The sequence below is a fragment of the Podarcis raffonei genome, chromosome 12, assembly GCF_027172205.1.
Source record: "Podarcis raffonei isolate rPodRaf1 chromosome 12, rPodRaf1.pri, whole genome shotgun sequence".
NCBI lineage: Eukaryota > Metazoa > Chordata > Lepidosauria > Squamata > Lacertidae > Podarcis > Podarcis raffonei.
Genome location: NC_070613.1, coordinates 3,840,571 through 3,864,957, shown reverse-complemented (window position 1 = coordinate 3,864,957; position 24,387 = coordinate 3,840,571). Strand labels below are relative to the sequence as shown.

Genomic DNA, 24,387 nt, shown 5'->3' with positions numbered 1-24,387 from the left:
TAAAACAATACAAAAGTACAACACAAACAACACTCTAAAATCATTCATTATAAAATTAATTAAATTCAAGCCACTGGCCACTATTGGGCCAGAGCTCCGCGAAGATTGCCGAGGGAGGGAGTCAGGCTGTGCCCTGGCCAAAGGCCTGGCGGAACAGCTCTGTCTTGCAGGCCCTGCGGAAAGATGTCAAGTCCCGCAGGGCCCTAGTCTCTTGTGACAGAGTGTTCCACCAGGTCGGAGCCACAGCCGAAAAAGCCCTGGCTCTAGTTGAGGCCAGCCTAACTTCTCTGTGGCCTGGGACCTTCAAGATATTTTTATTTGAAGACCGTAAGTTTCTCTGTGGGGCATACCAGGAGAGGCGGTCCCGTAGGTACGAGGGTCCAAGGCCGTATAGGGCTTTAAAGGTTAAAACCAGCACCTTAAACCTGATCCTGTACTCCACCGGGAGCCAGTGCAGTTGATATAGCACCGGATGAATGTGATCTCGCAGCGAAGACCCCGTAAGGAGTCTCGCTGCAGCATTCTGCACCCGCTGGAGTTTCTGGGTCAGTCTTAAGGGCAGCCCCACGTAGAGCGAGTTACAATAATCCAGTCTGGAGGTGACCGTCGCGTGGATCACAGTGGCTAGGTCAGGGCGAGAGAGGTAAGGAGCCAACTGCTTAGCTTGGCGGAGATGGAAAAAGATCTTGGGAGAGCCAGGCAGAGTAGACCAACATCCCCAAACTGGATCACCCGCGAGAGGTTTCAGATTACAACAGCCATGCAGGCTGAGGCTGATGGTCCGAAAGATCTGGAGGGAACCAGGTTGGGGGAAGGTTGGAGTAGACAATACCTGCCTAGAGGGGCCAGCAGCCTGACCTGGCCTAAGGCAGCTCTCCATTCACAAATAGATCAAGCCGCACCAGTTGACAAATGGCCCTTGTCTCACCCTGTTCGTTTCAATGGAGTCTGCCCAGGAGACCACCTCCACAGATGTTGCCAAAAGCATCCTATGGCACCTGAAAGAGTGGCTGGTGTATCTTGGCACAGCCAGCCAAGGAAGCATCTGCTTTACACACAGAAAGCCACATGTCCAATCCCTGGCATCCCCAGGTCAGGCTAGGAGGGGCCTCCTACCCGAAACCCCAGAGCACCCGAAACTACCAGTCTGTGCAGACAATATTGAGCAAGATGGACCAACGGCACGTATAAGGCCGCTTCCTGTGTTGACACGGTTTTACGAGGACAAGAGCTTCCAGCGTTGCATGCTGCCATCTCTACTCAGCTCACGCCACAACCATTTCCAAGTTGCCACAAGACACTGGCTTTGATGCAAAGGCCCTTTTGCTTGCAGAAACGGCAGGTGCCGGTTCTGCCACCCCTCCCACCTGCATCCATGTCACACGGCAATGCCCCCATCCTCTGGAGCCGCTTTGTGGGCAGGCGAGACAGGATGGTGGAATTGCATGTGTGGTTCCTGTGATCAAAGCCACGCCCTTCCCTGCTCTATCAGTCCCAACGTGGCTGCCGGAAAACCTGTCGTCGTTCCAGCCACTAACGCTTCTATTTGGCAGCTTCGGAGCTCGCTCGTTAAACCATTTTCACTACTACATCAGCTCTCCGAGTTGTATGTCTTTTCTGCGGAAGGGAAAAGCATTCTGCATCTATCATGTTATGCACAAAGGCCAAACAGCATAGGTTAGTGCGCAGTACTTATGCAGCACAGCAATGCAGACGTTGTGAGTTCGCGCCTCACCTGGGGTACCATGTCTTTGAGAGCCAATAATAATACTAATAATAATTTATTATTTGTACCCCGCCCATCTGGCTGGGTTTCCCCAGCCACTCTGGGTGGCTTCTAACAAAGATTAAAAATACATTAAAATGTGGTGTAGCAGTAAGAGTGTCAGACCAGGACTTGAGAGACCAGGGTCTGAATCCCCGCTCAGCCGCAAAGCTCTCACTGGGTGACCTGGGGCCAGTTGCTGACCTACCTCACAGGGTTGTTGCGGGGATTAAACAAGGAAGGGGAGAACCATGTACGAAGCCTTCAGCTCCATGAGGTGGGATATAAATGCAATTTAAAGAAAAATCCATCAAGGCTCCTGCTGTGGCCACTCAATCTTCTGCCAACAATGATGCACAACTGTTTTGGGGGGACTGCAACATACCCGGACTAAACGAGACCCTCCTTTCAGCCGGGAGAGCAGCCCCTGCAAGCAAAGCTCATCATTGCAGGCGTGGCGGCGGCTGCCCTTACGGCACAGTGCAGCAGTGACAACTCCCACTTATCAACTCGCTAGGAGTATTTTTAGACTCTGAGCTCCAGCACGCCCCCTGAATTTATCCTGCTGCACACAAAAATAATTTTTTAAAAAAATTCAGCCTCCCTGATCTAGACATTTGCTACCTTGCATTTAAGTGCCGGGTAGAAGTCGTCTCAGAACTATGAATAAAGTAGGGCAAAGTCATATTCGCCTTTGTTTCCTGACACTCCCCAATTACCGCCCACCCGGCTCCACTGATCACAAAGAGACGAGAGCTCATGCATGCGATCTTGCATCACACTGGCTTTAAAAACTGGCTGTCACCAGTCAGGCTCCCCTAGCCAATGGCAGAGCTGATGTGATGTCACGGAATGTTCACAACCATTCCAACGTCTTGGTGAGAAATAGGATGGAACTATGTAGAATTGGGAAATGGAAAGGAAGGCTTTGTTTGTTTGGGGGCAAAAATTGAGAGAGAGCAGAGAGGGCAGATAAAGCTGTGCAATGCTGTCAGAAAAGGGTGGGGGACATACAGAAACATCAAAGGAGGGGGGGGGGAAAGATGCAATGAGAAGCCTTTATCCTCTGCCCTAGAGCTTTAATCTTTTCCGTTATTTAAACCAGCACTTTTGGAAATTTGATTAAGTATGGGCAGCGGCAGCTCTCACATGTTGCAGAAAGGCAACTTTCATGTTTGAAAGGAGCAGGGGGATTTATTTTCTCTCTATATACGATAAATACTTCGGCTGTGAACATCTACCACCAGCGCTGGTGGACGGATTATACCCTTACCTCTTTCTGCTCCTTCCTCGCTCCCTGTTCCGCTCTTCGGAAGGCTCAACTAGGATGCACCTGCCTGCCTGCTTTCCAAGACCTCTGCCTCTTCCCCACCTCCTTGAATGCATAACTGCTATGGAATTTGCTGGTAGAAGATGTAGCAGTGGCCAGAGGCTTGGATGGGTTTAAAAGGGGACTACAGAAAAAAAGGGGGGATAGGCTTAGCGTTTAGCTATGACACCTAGATGGACCCTCCAGTTTCAGAGGCAGTATACCTTTGACTATAGCTGTTTCGAGATGAGTGCCCCCCCCCCCCGCTACCTAGCTACTGCCTTTCTGTTGCAAGCTGCAAGCAGAATTGCAACAGAGACTTTGTACATTCTAGGAGCCTGGTGTGTTTTTCCCCCCAGCGTACACCCCACGTTCTGTCCATACCACAAGGGTCTACAGGTGTGGAAGGTCCAATTCACACAAGCAGCTATTTGAAGCTCAGCATCCATTCACTATAACCTTTGCGGTGGATGCCATTTTACGACTCCTTTTATCCAAAAGTTCACACATCTTTTAATCAGTGCTAAAACTCATTTCTAGCTATGAAATCCAAGTGTAATAGCACCATGACACTATAATGCTATGTGAATTTGTTTTAATAAAGAGTGCTAAACCCCTTTCTGATCATCACCATAAACCACAATAATACAGTTTATAACGCTAAATACGGAACTGTAATACTATGATACCATGGGTGATATTCCACGTGAGTTGGACAAGGTTCAGAAAGGAGCGAGCAAAAGGTTGGAGCATTTCGGGGCGTTTTCAGCTGAGAGAAAAGGTAAGAGGTAACATAATTCAAGTGCATAAAATCATTATGGCATGAAGAGAGTGGACAGAGGAAAATATTTCACCCTTTCTCTTAGCACTAGAACACATGGGCATGCAATGAAGCTGAATGTTGGAGAAGAATACAGTGGTACCTCAGGATGCGAACAGGATCCGTTTTGGGCCCCGTTCACATCCTGAAGCGAACGCAACCCGCGACTGCGCATCTGGCGATTCACCGCTTCCGCACATGCATGTGACGTCATTTTGACCGTCTGCACATGCGGTGAAACCCGGAAGTAACGTGCTCCATTACTTCCGGGTCACCGCGGAGCGCAACCCGAAAGCGTTCAACCTGAAGTGTATTCAACCCAAGGTATGACTGTACAGTGGTACCACAGGTTAAGTATTTAATTCGTTCTGGAGGTCCGTACTTAACCTGAAACTGTCCTTAACCTGAAGCACCACTTTAGCTAATGGGGCCTTCTGCTGCTGCCGTGCTGCCGGAGCACGATTTCTGTTCTTATCCTGAAGCAAAGTTCTTAACCTGAAGCACTATTTCTGGGTTAGCGGAGTCTGTAACCTGAAGCGTATGTAACCTGAAGCGTATGTAACCTGAGGTACCACTGTAAAAGAAAGCCCTCCTTCACACAGCACATGGTTAAACTATGGAACTCCCTGCCACAAAAGGCAGTGCTGGCCACCAACCCAGAGAACGCTAAAAGAGGGCTAGACAAATTCATGGAGAAGAGGGCTATCGACAGCTACTAGTCATGATAGCAATGGTCTGCCTTCCCAGTTTGAGGCAGCAATGCTTTTAAATACCAGTTGCTGGAAACGACAGGATGGGAGAGTGCCCCCGTGCACGGATCCTGTTTGCAGGTTCTCCACAGGCTCTAGTTTAAGGTTACCAGATTTTTTCAATGAATCCGGGGACACTTTTCAACTTCAATTGATTTTGTATGGGGTCTGATTTGTAAATCCGGGGACTGTCCCCGGATAATTGGGACGTCTGGTAACCTCAATCTAGTTGGCCACTGTGAGAACAGGATGTTGGAATAGATGAGCCATTTGGCCGGATCCAGAAGGCTCTTATGTTCATAATTGCAGGCACAGTTACACACTCCTCCCTCCCAAGGAGTTCCCAGGCTCAGAAATAATAATAATAATAATAATAGTAATAATAATAATAATAATAATAATAATAATAATAATTATTATTTCCCCAGCCACTCTGGGCGGCTTTCAACTGAATATTAAAAATAATACAGCATCAGATATTAAAAACTTCCCTAAAGAGGGCTGCCTTCAGTTGTCTTTTAAAAGTAAAATAGTTGTTTATTGCCTTGACATCTGCTGGGAGGGCGTTCCACAGGGCAGGCGCCACCACCGAGAAGGCCCTCTGCCTGGTTCCCTGAAACCTTACTTCTCGCAATAAGGGAACCGCCAGAAGGCCCTCGGCGCTGGACCTCAGTGTCCGGGCTGAATGACGGGGGTGGAGACGCTCCTTCAGAAAAAGAAACACACCCTCACCCAGTTGTGAATTTCAGAGCAAACTCTCAAGGTGAACCACTGTTTGGTTTTGCTCAAGAACCTTGGTGTGCATGACAACAGAGAATGCACACAGCCCAACAGCACGCCAGAGCTAATTGCTGCATCAGCACACCAGGACTCGAGTCCCAAGCTGCCAGCTCCCACCCACAGCAACCTTGCGTTTCTATTTTTGATTTGCTCCTCAAGCTAGTACTTATCCTGTTCAATGCCTTTTTGAAAAAAAGAAGAAGAAAATCCAAGCAAACTGTTTCAGGCGAGGACCCCTCTGCACTGGTTTCCAAGGCAACGGGCACCTTCCGGGATGACGAAGTGCCCCCCTGATATACCCTCCCAAAGTCATGTGCAATTGCTAATTAAGTGTCGTCGCCAACCAGAGTCAACGATCGGACCAACTGGGTCAGCTGAAGTTGTGCATGCTGGGGAGAAGAATATGCCAAGAGCTTCGGGGGGGGGGGTTACATCAGAGGTTTCTTGCCTCGCTCACACGCACGTGGTGGAATAAACGGAAAGGAACAGGGAAGCCGGCCCTGTTCCAGCAAACTTCAAACACGTGAAGCTAGGGATCTACAGGCTTGCTCCCCTTGTTCCGTTTTATTAGGCATCAGGTAAACCAGGGAATGAGGGGATGCAGGTGGTGCTGTGGGTTAAACCACAGAGCCTAGGACTTGCCGATCAGGTCGGCGGTTCGAATCCCTGCGACGGGATGAGCTCCCGTTGTTCAGTCCCTGCTCCTGCCCACCTAGCAGTTCAAAAGCACGTCAAAGTGCAAGTAGATAAATAGGTACTGCTCCGGTGGGAAGGTAAACGGTGTTTCCATGCGCTGCTCTGGTTCACCAGAAGTGGCTTAGTCATGCTGGCCACATGACCCGGAAGCTGTACGCCGGCTCCCTCGGCCAGTAAAGCGAGATGAGCGCCGCAACCCCAGAGTCGGCCACGACTGGACCTAATGGTCAGGGGTCCCTTTACCTTTAAACCAGGGAAAGGCAGAGACTGGTTCTTTTAATTGTTCACCGGGAGAGTTAACAGATCCACATCCAGCTCTTAAAGTGATGTGCGGAACCATCTCAGCGGACCTTGATCTTGCTTCTGCCCAACCCAAAATAAACCAAGCAGGGAAGGCTATGCCAAAACTTGTCATTTGTGTGTTCATTTATTTTATGCAGGGAACACCTGTGTGTGCTGGGCAGTGTGTGTGCTGGGACCATGCAGTCGTCATGTGACTCTTCTCCATGTGCCTCTTCTATGAGAGGTCCACAGGGTGGCAACAAGAGAACGGGCCCTTTTCTGCAGTGGCTCCCTGTCTGTCAAATGCTTTCCCAATGGAGGCTCACCTGGTGCCTTCACTACATAGCTTTAGGCACCAGGAGAAAACATCCCTCTTCTCCAAAGCCTTTGGATGATTAAACAATATAGCCTTTGAAATGCATTTGTGTTATTGTTTTGCTTTAAGTACAGTGGCACCTCGGGTTAAGTACTTAATTCGTTCCGGAGGTCCGTTCTTAACCTGAAACTGTTCTTAACCTGAAGCACCACTTTAGCTAATGGGGCCTCCCGCTGCCACTGCGCAGCCACCACACGATTTCTGTTCTCATCCTGAAGCAAAGTTCTTAACCAGAGGTACTATTTCTGGGTTAGCGGAGTCTGTAACCTGAAGCCTATGTAACCTGAAGCCTATGTAACCCGAGGTACCACAGTACTTATTTTGTCTTCTATTCTGTATTTTATCTTGTGAACTGTCCTGAGATATAAATATATCTCCAGTATATATAAATATATAAATATATCTCCAGTATATACTGATATGTCCAGTATATAAATTTAATAAATAATAATTACATACAATTCTACTACCTCACACTGCACAACAAGCTCTTAGGTCCCAATCCACTGCAAAGCGGACGGGTGGCTGTGAAAACGCACTGTCTTTCCACCTAAGCCGCCCCTCACAGGGTTGGCAACCAGCGCTTGAAACCAGCCTGCAAGCCCCAAACTGAAACAATGGGCTCGATATTTTCGGGTGACGGGTACATAATTCTAACCTCCTCATAGTACCAAAATAAGCACTCTCGCTACATGCAAGAAAGCTGTGCCTTAGCAACAGCAGTGATGGGCAGAAGAGGCAATGAGCCGTAGAAAGACAAGGAGCTGCCCCACCTTGCAGAGTTTTCTAGTCTCTGCCACCAGAGCTGTAATAGCACATAGCTGGAGGCAGTTCTGCATGGGGAAAGAGGCACCAAGGGGATTATCAGTATGCAAACTCACAGGCCTCTCCATCTTTGAGGAGGAATGGGCCTCCACACCTCAAATGAGCAGTAACACAGAATAATTTGAAAGCAAACAGCTTTCCAACTTTTCGCCGTGATACATTTTGACTGAGAGACAATCCTTGCAAAGTATTTTTAGTCAAGAGCCGTGTGCCAAGACAACCAACATCTGCTGTCAAAAATAAAACAAAACAGGAGCACAGCAGCTGAACTCTGTGAATAGGAGAAACCCAAATGTTGCACTTATTTACATGGTTTTTAATACCTTTCGGGGTGGGGTGAAACTAGTCCACAAGCACCGCTCAAGTCCACCTGAACAAAGGATTTCAAACATGTATTTCCATCCCATGGACTGCAAGAAGATCAAACCTCTCCATTCTGAAGGAAATCAGCCCTGAGTGCTCACTGGAAGGACAGATCCTGAAGCTGAGGCTCCAATACTTTGGCCACCTCATGAGAAGAGAAGACTCCCTGGAAAAGACCCTGATGCTGGGAAAGATGGAGGGCACAAGGAGAAGGGGACGACAGAGGACGAGATGGTGGGACAGTGTTCTCGAAGTTACCAGCATGAGTTTGACCAAACTGCGGGAGGTAGTGGAGGACAGAGGAGCCTGGCGTGCTCTGGTCCAGGGGGTCACGAAGAGTCGGACATGACTAAACAACAACAACATTTCCATCCTGCTCTTTACAAGTGGTTTTCCACCCACCCCAAATAAACTAGCCAGGTCTACGTTTGGCTTAGCTTTAGCAATATTGCAAGTTGCTCCCCACGTGCCCTAACAAAAGCCAAGGTTATAGAAATACATGCTCCATAGCTGGAGGGAGCTCTTGGAAGAGGAAGAGATCAGGACAGACTTCATAATTCCAATGAACCCAACACAGTTCTGGACCGCTCTCTGTCCCAGCCTCTTCCTGCTCACAAAGCCCTGTTGCCTCTTCAGCTTCCAACACCTCCTCTTCCCAATCTTCTCCCTCTGACCACTCATTGTAGTCCCATCACCAACCCCTGGGCTCTGAGCTTTCTTCCCTTGGGGGTTTCCTAGTTAGTGCCTCCTCTGCCTTCAGCCAGTCCACGACAGGCTGCTTCCGGTGCTCCTATCTTAGAGGAAGTCAAGGTGACAAGCCTTGTGGTTTGCTAGCGCTCCAGGCCTTCATTGACAATGAGAAGGCCTCTCCTCCTCCCAGAGGGGAGGGGTTGGGACCGGGAGCAGCTTCCCGCTGGGGGGGCAGAGAGGCATGCTCGGCTCCCTGCTCCTGATTGCTTCTGCTGCTGCGGCCAGGCCTTCCAGCCGACCAATAGGGCCGGATGGGCGGGGCTAGCCGCATTTAAACAACCGCGGCAGCGCTCAGCTCCCAGTCTGTTCCTGCTTTCTTCGGATCTCCCGCCCTCCCTCTTAGGTCACCTTCTTTTTGCGTATTGACCTTGCTATGGACTTCGGTTGGTTGCCTTGGTTGCCCAAGGGGCCTGATAGGACTTTTTTTATCCACTTGGCAAATTGGCACCAGCCTCTTGGTTTTTTCGCCTACATCGTAGCAATTTGTCACAACTTTCTGGTATTGGCGGTTAGGCATTGGAATTTGTGTGCTGTGTTGGAGGATTGGGTATGCGCCATCATCTACCCCTCCTCTTATGGGTATTCCGTTAAAGGAATCCGGCGGTCGTGGATCCTGTCCGATGCCCTGCTGGTGGCTAGGGCCATGGCACGACCTCCAGTGACATAATGGGGGAGCTTCCAGTTGTATTTGCATCAACAAGCTCCTCCCATTGGTTGTTAACCCTGATATGACTCCTGGCTGTGCAGGGTGGAGTCTGGTATTGCTGTTTCATCCAATGCCTAAGCCAATACTACTCACATGCTGTAGCCAATAAAAGTTGTGGCCTAATTTTGCCCATTAACCTAAAATAACGTGTCTTTGTGTCTTATTATACTCCTATGTGGGTGGCGGGTCCTCGACTCACAATAGGGTTGTTCTTGGCTGGTGGTTGAGTGCTCGTCCCTCATCCCCGCCTAACGTCCAGTTCGCAATAGATTCATGGATCTGCCGTTGTCAGAGGCAGAATAACGGGCTGGAAACTTGCTAGAGCAATGAACATTTGCAGCAGGAACCAAAGCTGCTCCTTAGTCCCTGTCACACGCTCACGACACCATGAAGACAGGGTGACGAGTTCCTTTGGAACTGGTGACTGGCAATTAGGGCTGACAAAATTCACTCTAGGGAGCTGTCCAGTTGCTAAACACCTTCCACCCTCCTTTTGCAGTCAACACTGGGGGCGTGGGGCCTTGCGGCCTTGCCAGAGGGCTGCTAGCAACCCTCAAGTCCTCTCATCAATCCCACGCTGACGGTGCTGACATTCTAACTGCAATGTCACCCTCTCCACCAGCCAGCCTGCTTTCAATCTGGGGTACATGCCTCTGGGGAAGAGAGGAGAGGAACAGCTCCTCCTGCCATTAAGGCAAGCTTCAATCCTTCCGAGCTCTGCAGCAAGTGAACAGGGCCCACGTAGGCAGTTGACTCACACAGAGGGGATCCTGCAAAGCAGGTGGGAGTCTTAAGGCATGCTGAGCGGCTTGCAGTCCAATTACCTGCGGACGTTCATTCATTTAGGGCCAACCTTTCTATTTGTCAACAGATCCCAAGGTTTGCCCTTTTGTAATACGGCCGTGTGCAAGGAAAACACACGCACATAAATCGAAAAGGCTTCCAGCAATTCTATTTTCCTTTTTTGAAAGAAGGCACTACCTCTATAAACACCCTCCATTTTCTACCCCCATGCAAGAAACACACACACACCGCACTCTAGAGGCATAAATTCATGCAGGGAACAGCACTTCCACCAAAATAGAAGTACTTTATACGTTATGCAACCGTCATTAAATATACAAAACCTCTCAGGAACCACAGCAAAACATTAAGGCCAGCATGGCTCAATCTTAAAAAAAAAAGCTTTTTCACGCAAGCAGATGTTATGATATTCCGTCAAACAGCATCAACACTTCTTGCTTAGTGACAACAGAAGACCAGTGTTTGTTAGGGAAAGGCATTCGTTCTCATGTTCATTCAGCATTCATGGGGAAATCTACGCTTCTGATAGAGATCTGACGCTATCTGATAATCTAAGAACAAACAGTTTGCAGTAAAGCCATGTAGACATGTAAAGATGGGGAGGGGCTGTTGCTCAGAGACGGAGTACACACTTTCCACAGAGGAAGTCAGAGGTTCAAACCCAGGTAAAGAACTCCAGGTTGCAGGATTAAATGCAGGTGCTGGCTGGAGACGCCTTTTCAAGGCGGATCAAAATGGGTGGTTTAAAATAACTAAAACTGAAACTTAAAAACCCCACTAAGCTTGTCTTCAAAATAATAGCTTGTATAATATTAAAGCAAGCTGCATAATGCATAAAAGTGATCCATCGAGCAGTGCATTCAGAAACATGTTCTAAAATGATTGTTAAACACACACACACAGAGAGACACACACACAGCATCCCACTACTGAATGGAAAATAAAGATGGGTTAGCAGTTGGGAGCTGCACCAAAATTTAGGAAACATGAAGTACTATCATGAGAAATTTGATTTAAATCCTAACTGCTTGCTGATCTAAACCATTGCTTTAGATCTCCTTGACTGAACTGATACAACTTACTATTTTGTTACCTTTTATTGTTTGCCTTTTATCCCATTTGTTCACACCTGAGGAACAGGAACCAAGTGCTACTCTGCTTGCCCATAAGCAATAATGGGTATGCGAGAGGTAGACTGGACATTTAAATATATGCAGGCGGTTTCATTTCCATTGCAAGACCAGACCATTTCCTCAACTCAAGATGTACTGCTTTCTTTTCAGAGGGGCACTCTGCACATTCATGAATTACCCATTCAGGGGCCTTGGAAACAGCTTCCCACAGCTGCGTTGCACACAGTTGAGAAATGACGTTTGTCATGGGCTGACCATGTGAGCCAACCATCATATGACCTTTTCCATGCCAGCAAGGGGGACATTCATGACCAGCATAAAGTTATTAAATGGACTCGTTTTCAAAAGGGGATGGGGAATCATTACTAATAGCCTGTCAGGCTTCAACCTGCGAGCATTTTGAGACTTGAGAAATGAATGCACCAAGACCTGAACCTCAGGTAAGGGGAAATCTCTAAGCAACGTGGTGTCAAGAAGCTATTTTGCTAGACGACGCAACACTTTTTCAACATTAGTGAGGAGGAGTACAAAAATACTTAAGCAAGAACAAGCACATAAAGATAAGCTTTGGGAGCTCGTTTTATACATTTGTCAGTTCTTCGAAAACTTGGCCATTAGCACCCTGGTGAAAACAGGCAAGCAGAGTCAAAAACAGGCTCTTAACGGGAACAGCCAAGACACAAGTCATGCCAGGTGCAATGGACGCAGGATTAACAGTTAGGTGCTCATGCCAAGGAGCAGGTTCTCACACACAAGCTGTAGTATATGCATTAGCTGCCGACGAGCCACAGTTGCAAAGACACACCTTTCTCTTGCCTTTGTAGATTTGGGCTGTCCGCTTTCGCCGGCCTTCTCCTCCCTTGCACTTGCACAGCCGCGACTCTCGATGGCGGCGGGGGGAGAGGAAGCCCTCTCGACTTGGTGGGTCTCATGTAGCCTTTCATTTGCTCGGCGCCTCGGGCTCTCCTCTCCTCTTTCTTCGTCGCTCTCGCTCCTTGGTCGCCACCGTCAGCCACCGCCTGCGGGATCAGCTCACCGGCTTCTGAGCCAGAACGCTGCGCGCCCTTTGGTTGGGCTGCCTGGCTTGGCAGATGTGCCTCTTCCTCTTTGCTGGCCGCCTGCGCTGGGATGCTGATCTCTGGCTCCTTCACATCATCCAGCTTCAGAGGTTTGAATGGGTCTTTTGGTTTAGGAGCAGAAGCAGCTTCCTCCCCGTGGACATCCTCTGGGACCTTATCTGCCCCTGCCTTACTTCCTAAACCATCCGGACGTTCAGAGGTCTTTGGTTCAGCTCCTTTGCTTTTTTCAACTGGCTCTGAGCTGCCACCAACCAGCGCCGTTGTCAGTGCCTGGAGTGCTGCTGCTTCTCTCTTGTTTTCCCAAAGGGGTGGCAATTCCCCAGAAGGAGTGCTGGTTTCTTTTCCGACAGATCCATTTCCTTCTGTCCCAGCAACCAGCAGGGCAGTCTCCTTGGGCACCTCTTCTGCTGGCAGTTCTGAGGGGCCAGGTCCAGAGCCTTGTGTCTTCTCCACCAAGCTTTGCCTTCCATCTTCATCCAGGACGGAGCTGAACGCCTTGTCCTTTCCTGCTGTTAGCTCCTGCTTGGCATGGGGTCTCTTGCTCTTCTTCCTTTTCTCCCTCGTTTCGTCGCCCGCTTTCAGCAAAAGGGAAGCCTCTATCGCGGCCTCGCGGCCTCCCAACTTGGCCACGTTCTCCTTCGGCTCAGGCTGATCCTCCCCGACGCTTTTACTGGCATCCTTCAGCATTTCGGAAAGAAAAAGCTGCTCCTTGCTCAGCTCGCTCATGAACTTGCCTGGGTCTTCTAGAAAGGGACACCCCAGCCCTGGGCTTTTGGAAGGGGCTTCGTCAAGACCACCAGCACTGGGGGGAGCAAAGGGACCAAACAAGCTCATCTTGTTCTCTTCCCAGTGTACTTGATGCCCCGGGGGAAGGCTTTTGATGTTCCTGTTCTCGTCTACAAACTCCATTTCCTCCATGCCTTGGAGGAAGCCAGCCAATTTGGGATGCTGCCCTTGGTTTGTGGGATCCACCTTTGCTTGCGAGGCGGGTTGGTCAGGGCCACTCGCTGCCTTTTTGCTTTTCCTGTCACTGCCCCTCTTTGCAGCTTTTGCAGCAGGGTCTGGCTTACTGGCAAGAGCAGACCCGCCACCACTTCCCTCCTTGCTGCTTCGTGGAGAAGGGGGCTCTTTCTGCTGATCTTCTATTTGGACCCCCAAAAGCGTGCCTACCTCCCCTTTGGCTTCCCCCCAAAGAAAGGGACATTCCAAACTCAGCTTGTCTTTTCTATTCTTGGCCTCCTCTGATCCTCTGGATGTTCTGCTCGCATCAGGACCTTGCCCTGCCTCTCTTGCCTCCTTCAAGGGACGGTCTTTCTCTTGGACTTTACTCGGGGATGGAGCCTCCTCCATTTTAGCCACCTCCCCATGTTCAGCAGCTAGCCTGGCAGGTTCAGACTTTGCTTCCAAGGCTTGGACACAAACCTGGTGGCTCTGCCCTCCTACATCCCTTTTCCTCGGTTCTTCTGCCACCGGCTCCGTAAAGGGATGGGGGGATTTTGGCAATTCTGTCCTGTCTCTAGGATCTAGACTGGCTGCCTGACCTTTCTCTGCGTCTTTAGCGAAAAGCTCCTGCTTTGCTGTGCTGGTTTTTGGATCAGAAGTGACTGGCTGCTCAACGCCACACTTCTTCGGGGCTGTGTCCAAACTCCCCTCCTCCTCCTTCTTTCTTTCAGATTTCCCCACCGCTTTTGCGGCAGGAACCTGCACTTCACTGCTCTCCGGCTGTTCAAGCAGAGGGGCGCCACCCCTGCCAGCAGCGCCTGATTCTTTGGTGGTACCGTCAGCCTTCTCAGAAGCTTTGCTCAGGTCAGAGGCCGCCTCCGGCAGAAACGGCTGCTCTGGCGGAGTCTTCCCGGACTTTTTGCTCCTCCCATCGCTCGTCCTCTTTTTGGGCTTGCTCCCCGGCAGGGCTGATGCGGGGCTCTCCAAAATGGCGAAGCTGGGCCCTTTGCTCTCACCAGGCACGGTGGCTCCCTTGGCTTCAGGAGGACCTGCCTTGGCTGGTGTCTCCGAGATGAAAGGGTATGCCGAGGAAGGGAAGTCGACCCATTCGCTTCTGCCGGTTGGAGCCCCTTGCACCTTCTCCTTCAAGGAGGTTGCAGCAGGAGATTGGAGCTCTGCCGTATCTGCAGCAGAAGCCTCCGTCAGTTGGCTTGCAGCTAAGAGGTCAGCTCCTTTGCTGGAATCGTTCTTTTCTTTACTCTGGTCAGCTCTGCTCACTTCAGCAGGCGAGGGGCCAGTGCCGCTCTCTGCCGCTGGAGGAAACGACGCCCCCAGCGAGCTTCTCTTCATGGCTTTCCTGCTCTTCCCCTCACTGCTCCTCTTTGGTTTCTCTTGCAACACCGCAGAGCCAAGAGCTGCTTTGCTGTCCGCTGAGATGGAGATGCCAGCTGCCTCGGGGCTTCTGGCTGCCATGCTGCTTTCAGGAGGGGTCACAGCTTCCTCCACCCCCGGAGCTTTGCCCACATCAGCCCGGTCCTCCAAGAGGGAGAGCAGCGGCGCCGAAGGATTCTTAACCCGCTTGCTTCTGCCATCACTGCCCCTCTTCTTAGCCTGTGCCCCAGTTGGCTGTTCTGGTGTGCCAGAGCTGGCTCCCTTGGCCATCTCAGTGGAAGGTACTTGAGCGCTGCCAGGTGTCTTGGTGGGAGCGAAGGGCTTGCCCAGATCAGACTTGCTTTCCAAGAAAAAGGGGGTTTCGGCCGAACCAAAATCAAGAGTGGCACCTTTTGCGGGGCTGCTCCCCTGTGCGTTGCCTGGTGAACACTCCCTGGGGGGGCTCGATTCTGGCGCAACAGGGAATTTCTCCTTGCTCTTATCGGGAGAACTCGTTTCCGTGGCTGGCTTCATGGCCTTTGCTTCAGCGGGAGATTTGGCAGCTCCCTCGCCAGGACTTCTGCCCTGCTGGCCCTTCTCTTCCTTCTTGGGCTCCTCCACCAGCACCTCCTGCAAAGGAGCCAGGTCCTCTGGGGCGACCTTCTCACCTGAAGCTGCTGGTTTTGTAAGCAGGACTTCAACTTCCTTGCCCACCGCAGGTTTGGCCTCCAAAGCGGGCACGATGGGGACTGAGTCCTTGTCAGATGAGCCTTCCTCCAATGTCCTGCTTTTCCCAAAGGGTGCCATTTCCACAGGACTGGCCTGCGGCCAGGTGGGGCTTCCTGGCTGATTCTTCTGGACACAGCACTTCAGCTGCTCCTCAGGAGACTCCCTGCTTTTAGATGGCGATTTCAAGCTGCCATCCCTCATCTCTTCCACTTGGCCAAATTTTGCATCCAATGCAACATTATCAGCCGGAAGGGCCAGCTCTCCTTTTACAGAAACTGGGGCAAGGCTGTCCATAATTTGGCCCTCTCTCTCAAGCACTGAAGGATCCTTCCCGGTGACGTCCACAGGGGCTCTCGAGACCTCTTTAGCGCTCTTCCGGGGCTCAGTAAAGGGGACCTCGGGCTTCTGGGGTTCAAGAGCACACAGGGGAGCTTGCGGCCTTTCGGAGCTGTCCTCCCACATCTCTGCCCCCCTTGGCTGCTGGACCCTCTTCTGCTTCTGCTTTTTCTTCTTCTTCTTCAGTGCCGCGGAAGCTTCCAGGTCCCAGCTCTCCCTCGTGCCCTCTGCAAACTCAAACGCCTGGCCGGCTGCCTTCCTGTAAGGAGCTCTGCTCCGGGGGGACGTCCCGGCGACAAAGCCAGTGCACTCTGTCGCCGAAAAGGGGTCGCCTCCTTGGTTGTGGCTCCTGGGTGCAGCCGGGAGACCTACAGGAAGCTCCTCCGGGGCATCCGCCGCAGGCAGCCAGGCAGGTTTCGCTCTGCCAACCCTGCGGTGGTGGTCGCTGGGTTTGTTAGCGTGTCTTCCTTGGGCAGGAAGCGCACCTGGAATACAGGAAGGTTGCTCCAGTACCAGAGGGATTATTCACCAAAAGCGGCTTTCAGCCAGGCTCCCAGTGCCTACAGTCAACAGTACTGACTCCCACTTTAATTAAGTGCAGTTTTGGAAGAAAGGCAAGGGGTTGTGGGGTACCAATCTCTCCTACTTTTTGCATTTTTCTCCACCAAACTTATCTCATAGCATGGACAAAGTCTGTGGAAGAGTCTTAGCTTCTACGTTACAGGGCAATGTGAGAATTGCTTTTGTGCTTAGAGATCCCATGAGGCCTTTCTGGGATGGATTTTAGGCCTGGCCTTCCCTCTTTTTCTGGGGCGTGGGGGAGGCCATGTGCACGCAGGCAAGAGCTCTGGAAACAGGGAACTCTCCCAGCAGGAAGCAAGCTCTGTTGACAAGCTGGGGGCATGACAGAGCATGGGGGCACATGGCTAGATGGAGAAGGCAGGGACAGCTCAGCGATGAGAAAGGGGGTCATTTGCTGCGGTTTAGAACATAGGGTGTTTTTCTTGCTCACAGCAGAGACCGCAAAGCCAGCTTTGCACTGATCACCCCCAGTTGGGCAGTGGGAGTGCACACTTTAAGGGAAAAGATTTAGGACAGGCCAAAAAACCCCCACATCCCAAAAAACAACAGACCAGCATTGTTTTGAGGTCCGTGACCAAAATGGTTCTCCTAAACGTCAGATCAGAAATGAGACCTATATAGTAACCTGGAGTGGACAATGTTGCATAGAAGATTCAGCCATGGGGGAGAGCTGCCTGTATTTAACCTGGCTCCCAGTATGGGAGTGGAACGGGGAGGGCGGAGATTCCCAGTTTTGGGACTGGGGAGCAAGTAGAAATAAGAAGAAATAAAGCTGAGGTCGTTTCCTAACCACACAGGAGAAGGAAGAGGTTTGCCTCTTTGGCTGCAAAGGGATAGGCAATTTGCAACACAGAGAGAAAGATAAGAGTATGGTGGAGACGGAAAACAAGGACGGGAGATGCAGCTCAGCCGCTCCTCTGCTGCCGCTGCCACTGCCTACCTGCAGGTTCCAGGGCGGCCTTTCCCTGGGGCAGCTCCGCAGGATGGTCAGGGCGAGCTTCAGGGGCTTCCTTTGGCTTGGCCACTTCCACAAGAGCAGTCAAGGGCTCCTTAGCGTCTGCTTTGGACTCTCCCGGGGGTACAGGTTCTTTTGACTCTGCTAGAAATAAAAGCATAAAAAAAAATCAGTGTTTTTCTTTTTCTTTTTTTTAAAAAAGGAAGAAAACAAGACTGGCAGGTGCTAGGATAGTTGTGTAAAAATATAGACTTGCCATGGAGAAATTGAACGATATCCGGAATTCATTATTTTATCAATATTGTATCAGTTTGCTTGGTTAAGGAAAACAACTATTCTACCCTCTTTTTGTAATGGTACACAATATCTTTGTTGTTGTTCTGTTTTGCTTACTACATGGATACACTTTCTTGTTTCTTCTTTTGTGTGTCTTATCTTACTCTGTGCACTTGTAATTTTGTACCTTTTATTTCTCAATAAAGAATATAAAATAAATAAATAGGAAACAAACGAGTAGTCAAGACAGGATAGCCATCTCCAACTATCTAAACGGCTGCCACGTGGAAGGTGGAGCTAGCTTGAGTTCTCCTGCTTCAGAGGGGAGGACCCAAGCCAATTGGATTCAAACGACACAAAAGGAGAGAGACTTCGGCTTAACTTTAGGAAGAACTTTCCGACTGTAAGAGCCGTTTGACAGTGGAGGAGACTTCCTTGGAAGGTGGTGGGCTCACCTTCACTGGCAGTTTTCAGACAAAAGTTAGGTGGCCATCTGCCAAGGATGCTATAGCTGTGATACCTGCTTTTCAGGGGGTTGGACTAGTTGACGCCTGGGGGTGCCAAACCTACCATTCAATGATTCTATGAGAATCACCACCTCCACCCTCACCAGCTTGCTCCCATGACTGAAAACACATCCTCAGGTCAAAACCAGCTGTCCAAGACTGCAAAGGACGGATAAATATGTCAGCCTCACCATGATCCTGGGCTGAGCGATGTAGACCATTGGCCTGGGAAAATCCAGCCACCAGGACAGTATTGCCCGTTTCAAGAGCTCTGCCTGCCAATATCCTCAATGTGCAGCTGTCCATCCATCCACCCTGTTTCTTCCAAACACTCCAATCCCCAGGTCAGCCCCCACCACTATTGCACTTGCGGGGGCACCGCTGGTGGGCCTCCCTGCCATGAGAGAAGGAGGCTCAACCTCCTGATACGAGGAGGGTGCGGCTTCCACTGGCGCCGCCAGAAGGAAGGAAAGCAGCTTTCCCCATAGGAAGTGACATCTTTCCCCCCACCTCTTTCCTTACCTGCAGGCTCCGGATGAGGCGCCACAGGTGGAACCGACAGCGGATGCTTGTTCTCCTCCGGCTTCTCGGCCGGCTTGCTGGGAGGCTGTTTGTCCTTCTCCCCGAGCTTCTCCAGAGCAGGGAAGGTCTCCCAGGGCTGGAGGGGCGAAGAAGGCGTCTTAGGCCCTTCTTGGCTCGCAGCCGGCTGGTTGGGAGAGATCTTGCTCTCTTCCGCTTTCTTCTCTAAGTGCTGGCTGGGAGAAGCTTGGGGATCTTCTGCTTTGGGGGCTGGAGCCGCTTTACTCGCCCCCTCCTGCAGGCGCAGACCCTCGCTGACCTTCTCTGTGTGCTGGGCAGGAAGTGCCTTTGGCTCTTCGACTTTCGGGCTTGGGGGCTGCCTCTCCTTTTCCTCCATGGGGAGGATGAGAGGGGGCTTGGTTTCCTCCATTTTCTGGGTGGGAGGCTTGGTTGCTGCGCTTGCCTCCTTCTCCTCTCCCCACTGGCTGAAGAAAGGCTGGCTGTCGTCCACTTTCTGGCTGGGAGGAGTCTTCCTTGCGAGCTCCTCTGCCTTCTGGGACTGGCTGGTCTCTTCCTTCTCCTTGTGCTGGGTGGGGGAAGGCCAGCTCTCCTCCTGTTTCCCCAGCACAGGAAAACCGCCAGTACCTGGAGCTGTAGCGTCTGCGGCCTTCGCTTTCTGCTCCTTCGTCGCTTCTGGAGAGCCTATACATAGCAAAAGAAGGAAGAGGGGCCTTTTTTCATCTGAGCCACCCAACTGCCAACGATTCCCCTCTAGGATCAGTGATACCAGTCCACTCGTCTGTCCTCAACCAACACCTCTCCAGAAGAAGAAGAAGAAGAAGAAGAAGAAGAGGAGGAGGAGGAGGAGGAGGAGTTTGGATTTGATATCCCGCCTTTCACTCCCTTTAAGGAGTCTCAAAGCGGCTAACATTCTCCTTTCCCTTCCTCTCCCACCACAAACACTCTGTGAGGTGAGTGGGGCTGAGAGACTTCAGAGAAGTGTGACTGGCCCAAGGTCACCCAGCAGCTGCATGTGGAGGAGCGGAGACGCGGACCCGGTTCCCCAGATTACGAGACTACCGCTCTTAACCACTACACCACACTGGCTCTTAACCACTACACCACTCTTAACCACTACACCGCTCTCAACCACTACACCACACTGAAGCAGGTGACCGGATGGCAGGTGCTGGGGACAGATGGACAGTGACCATCCCATTCCTGCCCTGCCTGTGGGCTTCCTCCCAGGATGTGGAGAGACAACCTGTCCTGCATGGTGCTGCACTACCTTGGAAGGAGCCGGTCTGTAACTTGCGGGTGCTCCTGTGTTTGTCACATTTGGCTAAGGTGGCCTCAGTGGTTGGAGTGCCTTTTTCTAGCTCTGCCCGATTCATCGGCTTTCAGACAGGAAGGACTGCATTGCAAGGGGCTGGACTAGATTTTTATTTTATTCACTATATTTATATGCTGCCCTCCAGGGCGGTTCACAAGAGAAAAACAAGATGGCCCTTGAGGTCCCTTCCAACCCTACAATTCTGATTTGGCCATTGCGCTCCACGAGCTGGAGACTTCCGCGCTAGATTACTGCACAATGCAATACGCAAGTCCATAAATAGCAACACCCTAGAGGTCCCGGGCCCTAAGGAAGTCAGATTAGCCTCAACCAGAGGTAGGGCCTTTTCAACACTGGCCCTGGCCTGGTGGAACGCTCTGCCTCATGAGACCAGGGCCCTGTGGGATCTGATTTCTTTCCGCAGGGCCTTTAAGACAGAGTTGTTCCGCCTGGCCTTTGGCTTAGAATCAGTTTGATTCCCTCCCCCTCTTTCTTTTTCCTTTCTCCTCCTGTGAAGAGGCTGCATCCTAATGTTTTAATGTTGTATTTTTATCTTTTTTAAATTGTATTTTAATCAACTTGTTTTTATTATTGGTTGTTAGCCGCCCTGAGCCAGGTCTTGCCTGCAGAGGGCGGGGTATAAATAATTTTTTAAAAAATTATTATTATTATTATTATTATTATTATTATTATTATTATTATTGATACCTTGGGCTGCCCTTGAAGGCAACTCGGAAACTTTAACTGGTCCAGAATGAAGAGTTGCTCTTGTGCTCGAATCCTGCTTGCTGGTTTCCCACAGGTATCTCTTGGGCCACTGACGTGATCCAGCAGGCTCTTCTTATGTTTTTACGGTTAAAGGCCTAAATTACTTAGGCCCCAAATACCTGAAACAGCCCCCTCCCATCCCTAAATAACCTCTCAGCTGTCAAGATCAGCAAAGGGACTCCTCTTCATACTGAGAGCCAGTATGGTGTAGTGGTTAAGAGCGGTAGTCTAGTAATCTGGGGAACCGGGTTCGTGTCTCCGCTCCTCCACATGCAGCTGCTGGGTGACCTTGGGCCAGTCACACTTCTCTCAGCCCCACTCACCCCACAGAGTGTTTGTTGTGGGGGAGGAAGGGAAAGGAGAATGTTAGCCGCTTTGAGACTCCTTAAAGGGAGTGAAAGGCAGGATATCAAATCCAAACTCTTCTTCTTCTTCGTGGTTCCAGCATCCTCAGAACTGTGAGGAGCGGAGCAAACCTTAGGGTGGGGCATGTCTTACCCACAGAGGTACGGTCTTCGTCCTATGCTGAAGACACACTTCTTTACCCTGGCATTTGACAACAACGGCTGTGCTCTGCCTCCACAGCTGGAGGCTGCAATGCTCCTGAATACCAGTTACTGGAAACCACAGGAGACAGAGCTCTTGTGCTCCGATTCTGCTTCTGCGCAGATTCCCATTGGGGCACCTGGTTGGACACTGGTCTAGATGGGCCATTGGCTGCCATGGACTGGCTGGACGCAGAGGAATGGCAAGTGGTACCAGCTGGGGAACCTCCAAGGTAAGAAGGCTCAGAGCCTGGGGATTGGTAGTGGCATGACAAGGAGTGGTCAGATGGAGCAGACTGGGAGAGGAGGTGTTGGAAGCCGAAGAGGTAACAGGGTTTAGTGAGCAGGGAGAGGCTGTGGCAGAGAGAAATCCAGACTCTAGAGGCAGAAGCGGAAGCTGGAGAGCAGGGAAGCTAAAAAGCAGAGATGAGGTAGGCTGGTGAGGAAGCTGCGACCAGCTCCCCTCTCCCCTGGTCTCCCAGAACCAAAAGAGGCATGAAGAGAGCAGAGCAAAGACAGACAAGATGAAAGAGCCTCAGATCGCTTGGGAAGGACTTGGGGGGGGGGAGACTTAGGGAACGGTAGGAAGGCAGTAACCTTCAGTCCTCACAACTGCCTCAATGGGACAAGAGAAAGACTTGCTGTGCTGACTAGGCCTGAGCTTTTATTTTTTTTGGATAAAGAGTTAACTTCACTGACACCTTTTGAGTTATTGCTGATCTGCGCCCAACATGATAAAGCAGGGCTCTTCTTATGTTCTTACTAGATTTACATTTTAGGACCCAATCTATTCTTGTGGTTGTGATTTGGTTTGAACTGTTTGCAACGTATTTTCAATTGCTGTGACCCACCCTGGGACCTCAGGGTAACGGCGGGACGGTAATAAAAATATGCTGGGGCAAGCCTGCTCTAGAGAGGACTCTAAATGGCAGCTTTATCTGGAACTCTAGCATGTTGGAATACTGCTGGCTGGGGTCTGCTGCGTTTGCAGGAAATCTGGTGCCACCATTTCAACTGTGGGAGCTCCAGCAGAGAACGAGGTCATGGAAGAGCAAAGCAGGACAGAATGCGGGCATCAGGAGGGCCATTGATGGAGATGACGGTGTGAGACAGAGAAGGAGTGAAGGTTTGGGGGCAAAGGGAGAATTCTATACCCCAGACCCATTTCTTGTGGGTTCCTGCTTGTAGGACCAACTGGCACTTGACTGAAACCGTTTCCTGTGCAAACCCAGAACCCGCCTCCTTTTCAAGCATTGCAAGCAAGCCAAGAAACCAACGCACACTATGAAGTCTCGAGGGCAAGCTCACCTGCCAGGGATTCTTTGAGAGGAAGAGATTTCTGGTCAAATGACGGTTCAAACCCCATCAGCTCTTCCACCGCAGGGGCAGGCCCGTGACCTCCAACCGCAGGAGAAGCTGGAAAAGAAAAGGAAAGAAACAAGTTAAGTAGAAGATTTAAAGGTGCGTGTTCTTCCTGCTGCCGACGCCACCATTTGGAAACAGAACAAAGCAAATGGCTGAGAAAGAAAGGGGAGATCATCTTTGCTGCCTTTGGGATGGCAGGGTGAGTTCGGAGCAAGTTCAGAGCCAAATTGTTAACCGGTTGCCCCACTATGCAGAAGTCAGGAGTACAAATAGATTACATGATAATAATTATATTATTATATTTATTTATAACTTGCCTCGCCCCCAGACTGGGAAGCTCAATTATAAATTATCCCAAATGTCGTGAGTAGGGGAAGAAAGCCTGACACCCCTTGCCCAAGAAACCCCATAGCCCCAGGGGGCAAGAACCACAACCCATGTTTTTCCTCTGCTTGGTTTGCAGGTTGCTTGGGGTGAACAGGACACCAGAAATGCCACTTTGGGGTGAGGCAGTCCTGTCCCCAACTCACTCAGCCTATCCACCCCACACTGCCATGAAACAGCTCTGGGAATGATGCACTGGAGCCTATCGCTGCAAGCAATCATCCAGCAAAGGCAGTATCCTGATCTGAAATGCGAGCCAGCTTTCCACAGAGCTCTTCCTTCTCACCTGCTGGCGCGGACTGCTTTGGCTCTGGTGGATTGGGCTCTGTGACGTCTACCAGACCTGTGTCGGAGCATCCTGGAAGGTTCGTCAGGATCTTGCCGGGTGCTGGGCACAAAGAGGGGGTGGGGGTGGAAGAAGCTATTCACACAGAAACTGAGCTGGAGCCACCAGCCAGTCTGAATGGCTTTTGGGCAGGTGCTCTGTGTGACACGACAGCAAATAGGCAGCATCCATATAGCATGTAATTGAGAGAGAGAAAGCCTTGAACTGGGGGGGGGTGAAGGTCATTCAAAGTGCTAAGGTGCATGGGGCAAGCGTAGATGCCACAGACCCACCCCCCTCCCCAGGTAAAGGCTTTCTTCACCAGATTCTCTCTGTTCAAGCTCTCCTTCCTGCTCATCACCCTTTCAAGAGGACCTGACCTGCTTCCACCTGTGGAACAAGAAGGGGAAGGGAGTTGGGGGGCACCAGACTGGGTAGGTCATGCATCTCTCTCTGCCTCCAGCTTCAGCCAGGATGCATGAAGACAGGGGTGGGGAAGCAGGACCTGGAGGGGGGTGGGAACGGCAGAACCCCAAAAGCTGGGAAGCAAAGGTTTCTGGGAACCGTCTCGTGATGTTTCGCTGCTCTTTCCCCACTTTGCGCCACCAAAACTCCGCCTTCCTCTCTGAGAATCAAGGTGTTGTTTGGAAACAGCAGGTGGGTCCGTGCCAATGCCTGACTGAAGAGCCACAAAAGAACACGCGCCTCCTCTGTAGAGATGCTTCTGCCTTTTTTTACCTGGCGGCTCAAAGAAAGGTGTTCCTTGTCCCTCTGCTAAGTGCTGAGGTCTCAACCAGAAATCTTCAGGAAGTCCCGTCTCTCCTGCAGGCGCTACGGGAAACAATGAGCAGATACACAGGCTCTCGTGAAAGCCCACCCAAAAGGTGGCTTCACGACAGGTTACCTTTGCAGACCCCCAAGTCAAACCACCCCAGGTTTTTTGCCAGAAAAGAGGTGGAGTTAGAGGACCATCAGTGGGTCTTCTAGGTGGTGTTTGCTGAGCAGCTGTGGCTG

General features: G+C 50.8%; 2 protein-coding genes across 14 annotated transcripts in view; one reads left to right on the top strand and one right to left on the bottom strand.

Annotated features, from left to right (window-relative positions):
* The window catches only part of LOC128423864 (cytochrome P450 2C25-like), a 227,825-nt gene extending 223,532 nt beyond the window's left edge, over nt 1-4,293 (top strand). Inside the window, exon 10 of the transcript XR_008332882.1 lies at nt 4,244-4,293. The gene's annotated coding sequence lies outside the window, so the exon portion shown is untranslated. The remainder of the gene's footprint in view (nt 1-4,243) is intronic.
* The window catches only part of MAP4 (microtubule associated protein 4), a 205,236-nt gene that overhangs the window by 60,716 nt on the left and 120,133 nt on the right, over nt 1-24,387 (bottom strand). For 10 of the 13 annotated variants that reach the window (XM_053409372.1, XM_053409377.1, XM_053409380.1 and 7 more), the window contains 6 exons: nt 24,112-24,204; nt 23,335-23,436; nt 22,608-22,715; nt 18,657-19,355; nt 17,338-17,496; nt 12,164-16,300 (listed from right to left, as the gene is read on the bottom strand). In XM_053409372.1, the coding sequence (XP_053265347.1) occupies nt 12,164-16,300; nt 17,338-17,496; nt 18,657-19,355; nt 22,608-22,715; nt 23,335-23,436; nt 24,112-24,204 (5,298 nt within the window). The remainder of the gene's footprint in view (nt 1-12,163; nt 16,301-17,337; nt 17,497-18,656; nt 19,356-22,607; nt 22,716-23,334; nt 23,437-24,111; nt 24,205-24,387) is intronic. The other 3 variants (XM_053409374.1, XM_053409378.1, XM_053409384.1) reach the window with 3 other exon arrangements.